The 2,463-nt window shown below is 29.1% G+C and overlaps 1 protein-coding gene across 1 annotated transcript in view; it reads left to right on the forward strand.

Moving 5' to 3' along the window:
- LOTGIDRAFT_168904 (hypothetical protein) overlaps positions 1-2,463 on the forward strand; it is a gene marked incomplete at both ends in the record, with an annotated part of 9,318 nt that overhangs the window by 2,529 nt on the left and 4,326 nt on the right. Inside the window, 3 exons of the mRNA XM_009067190.1 lie at positions 870-1,042; positions 1,988-2,035; positions 2,098-2,145. Of these exons, the coding sequence (XP_009065438.1) occupies positions 870-1,042; positions 1,988-2,035; positions 2,098-2,145 (269 nt within the window). The remainder of the gene's footprint in view (positions 1-869; positions 1,043-1,987; positions 2,036-2,097; positions 2,146-2,463) is intronic.

The raw sequence follows: 2,463 nt of genomic DNA on the forward strand, positions 1-2,463 counted from the left end.
CAATTTGCAGATGGATAAGATATATAATAAATGATAGCCACCCATGCAGATCAAAACTTAGCTGGATTTAAGCAATCTGGCCATCATGTGCGAATATATTTCAGTTCTGTCTTATAATACGAGAGCTAGGCAGAGTTTAATCATAGTGTTGAATTCAAACGGTTAGATGTCTTCATTGTTAAGATATTAATATAGGTTTTTAAAGTAATGAGTTTTTAGATGGTCGTAATTTCAGGAACACTTTCAGTTTATTTCGAGCTTACAACATGTCAAAGTCCAACTTGAATTATTAAACTAAACTGCCGCGTTATTAGACTAGTATTTGTGTAGTATCAAAAAATCAATTTTATATTATTTTTCTATCATGAATTATTTACAATACTGGTCTCTAGATTTTCCTTTTTCAGTATGCATAGTCAAATAGAGATATTTTTGCTCATCTGGGTACTGTTAAAACATAAACATTATTTTTTTCAAAGGAATAAACTATAACTATAACTATTGACTAATCCTTCAATGGAATATGAATTTAGAACATAGAACATAGATTATTACATGAAAAAGAATATATACGGTGTATTTAATTTATTTAATTTTTCATGTAAATCTAAACTCTTTCAACGCGTATCAGAATCTTTTCTACCACCAGAAAAATTAACTTCCTTCAAAAGAATACAGCTAAAATTTTTGAAATGGTAAAAATTCTAAAATGCATTCTTTATTCTCATATAATCCAAGTTGTTTATGTTTTGACGGTACCCGGATGAGCAAAAGTATTGTTTGACAATAACAATTCAGTTTTTGGAATTTATCATAGAGAACGTTGCATTGAGAAAACCAACATTTCAAAGTTCACGACATAATCCCAGCACTCGTGGACCTGAATTGGTAGTAGATGGTGATAGATCACAATATGGTGCCAGGAATTGTATGGACACTGGTTATTCTAATAATAGATGGTGGAGTGTAAACTTAACAGATACTTATCCTATTAGACAAATACATATATTATATAGACATGGAGATAGTTTTACTGGCCAGTGTAAGTATCTTGTAAATCTTTACAATCAGTTTCTGTGACATGACATTTTATATAATATGTCAACATGTTTATAGCGGTGAAATACTGTGTTCTTAATCTTAATTCTATACAAACTTTGTTTATCTCATCTTACTTTTGATGGGTAAAATCATTGAACTGTAACAAGAGTTTTTCAGTGTAGACAAATACATATTTTATATAGAAAAGGGTATGCTAATGGATTCCAGTATGGTGGGCAGTGTAAGAAACTTTATTTAAATCAGTTTGAATAACATTATTTATAATTTGTCAACATGATGTAATGTTCTGATTATTAATTGATTAATGCCGATATTTATATTTACAATTTTATGATGATGAAGTTTTTGTCATATTGATGTTAAACGTCAAGAAATTAAGACATTATTTTTATAGTATCAAAACGCCCTTACAGCAGACAAATTTCCACAGCAGCTAACGCGATCTGCATCCTTTCGAATTTGTGCATCCACAGCGAAAAGGTTCATTAAAGATTTTAGTGAGTTTTGCTAATGTTGAAAAAAGCCACTCATTTGGAAATGTGATGCCTGCCAAGCCCAGTAGAGGAGCACTGAAAATTGACTTACAGAATCACAAGTGAACTTTCTCAATGTCTGTCTTCACACTGTAAAAGCATAAGATAGAAGACACCCTATGTAACAATCAAATGTAGATAATCATTGTTTCACATTCAGGTAACAATGATCAAAGATGTATTGTAACTGATAATTTGGTTTTTTTCACAGATATATATTTTGAGCATAAATCAAAATTACCATAATTTGGTGTAAATTCTTCTGATTTAATGGTTAATTGTAGATCTATATAGTTTGAAAGGATATAGGATAGATGTTATACAAGATAATGGTAGCCATGTTAAATAATATACATAATGTAATTGTAATCTTATATAATGGTATATTATAGATCTATATACTCTGAGAGGATTAAAAATAGATGTTATACAAGATAATGGTATCCATGTTAAATAATATATACATATTGTAAATGTAATCTTATATAATGGTATATTATAGATCTATATACTCTGAAAGGATTTAAAATAGATGTTATACAAGATAATGGTACCTCAGTAGAATGTTATAAACAACCTGATAAAGTATTGACTTTATAGTTACCTGTAATAATATAATATTGGGTAGCGGAATCAACATTTCAAGTACTATTGTTGCCGATTACCATTTCTTAGTTTTTTGTGAGGTCGAAGTTTATGGATGTAAGTAGGTTAACACTTTTTTCAAATTATATTAACTACTAAGTCTACTATAAATCAATTTTGTTCTATGCTTCCATTATTGCTTGTTTTTTTCTGATGGCATTTTAAATTTCTCAGTGGAATTTCTATCATCCATTTCTATGTCGAAAACAATCCAAAAGTAAGA

Source organism: Lottia gigantea (genome assembly GCF_000327385.1).
Source record: "Lottia gigantea unplaced genomic scaffold LOTGIsca_80, whole genome shotgun sequence".
Taxonomy (NCBI): domain Eukaryota; kingdom Metazoa; phylum Mollusca; class Gastropoda; family Lottiidae; genus Lottia; species Lottia gigantea.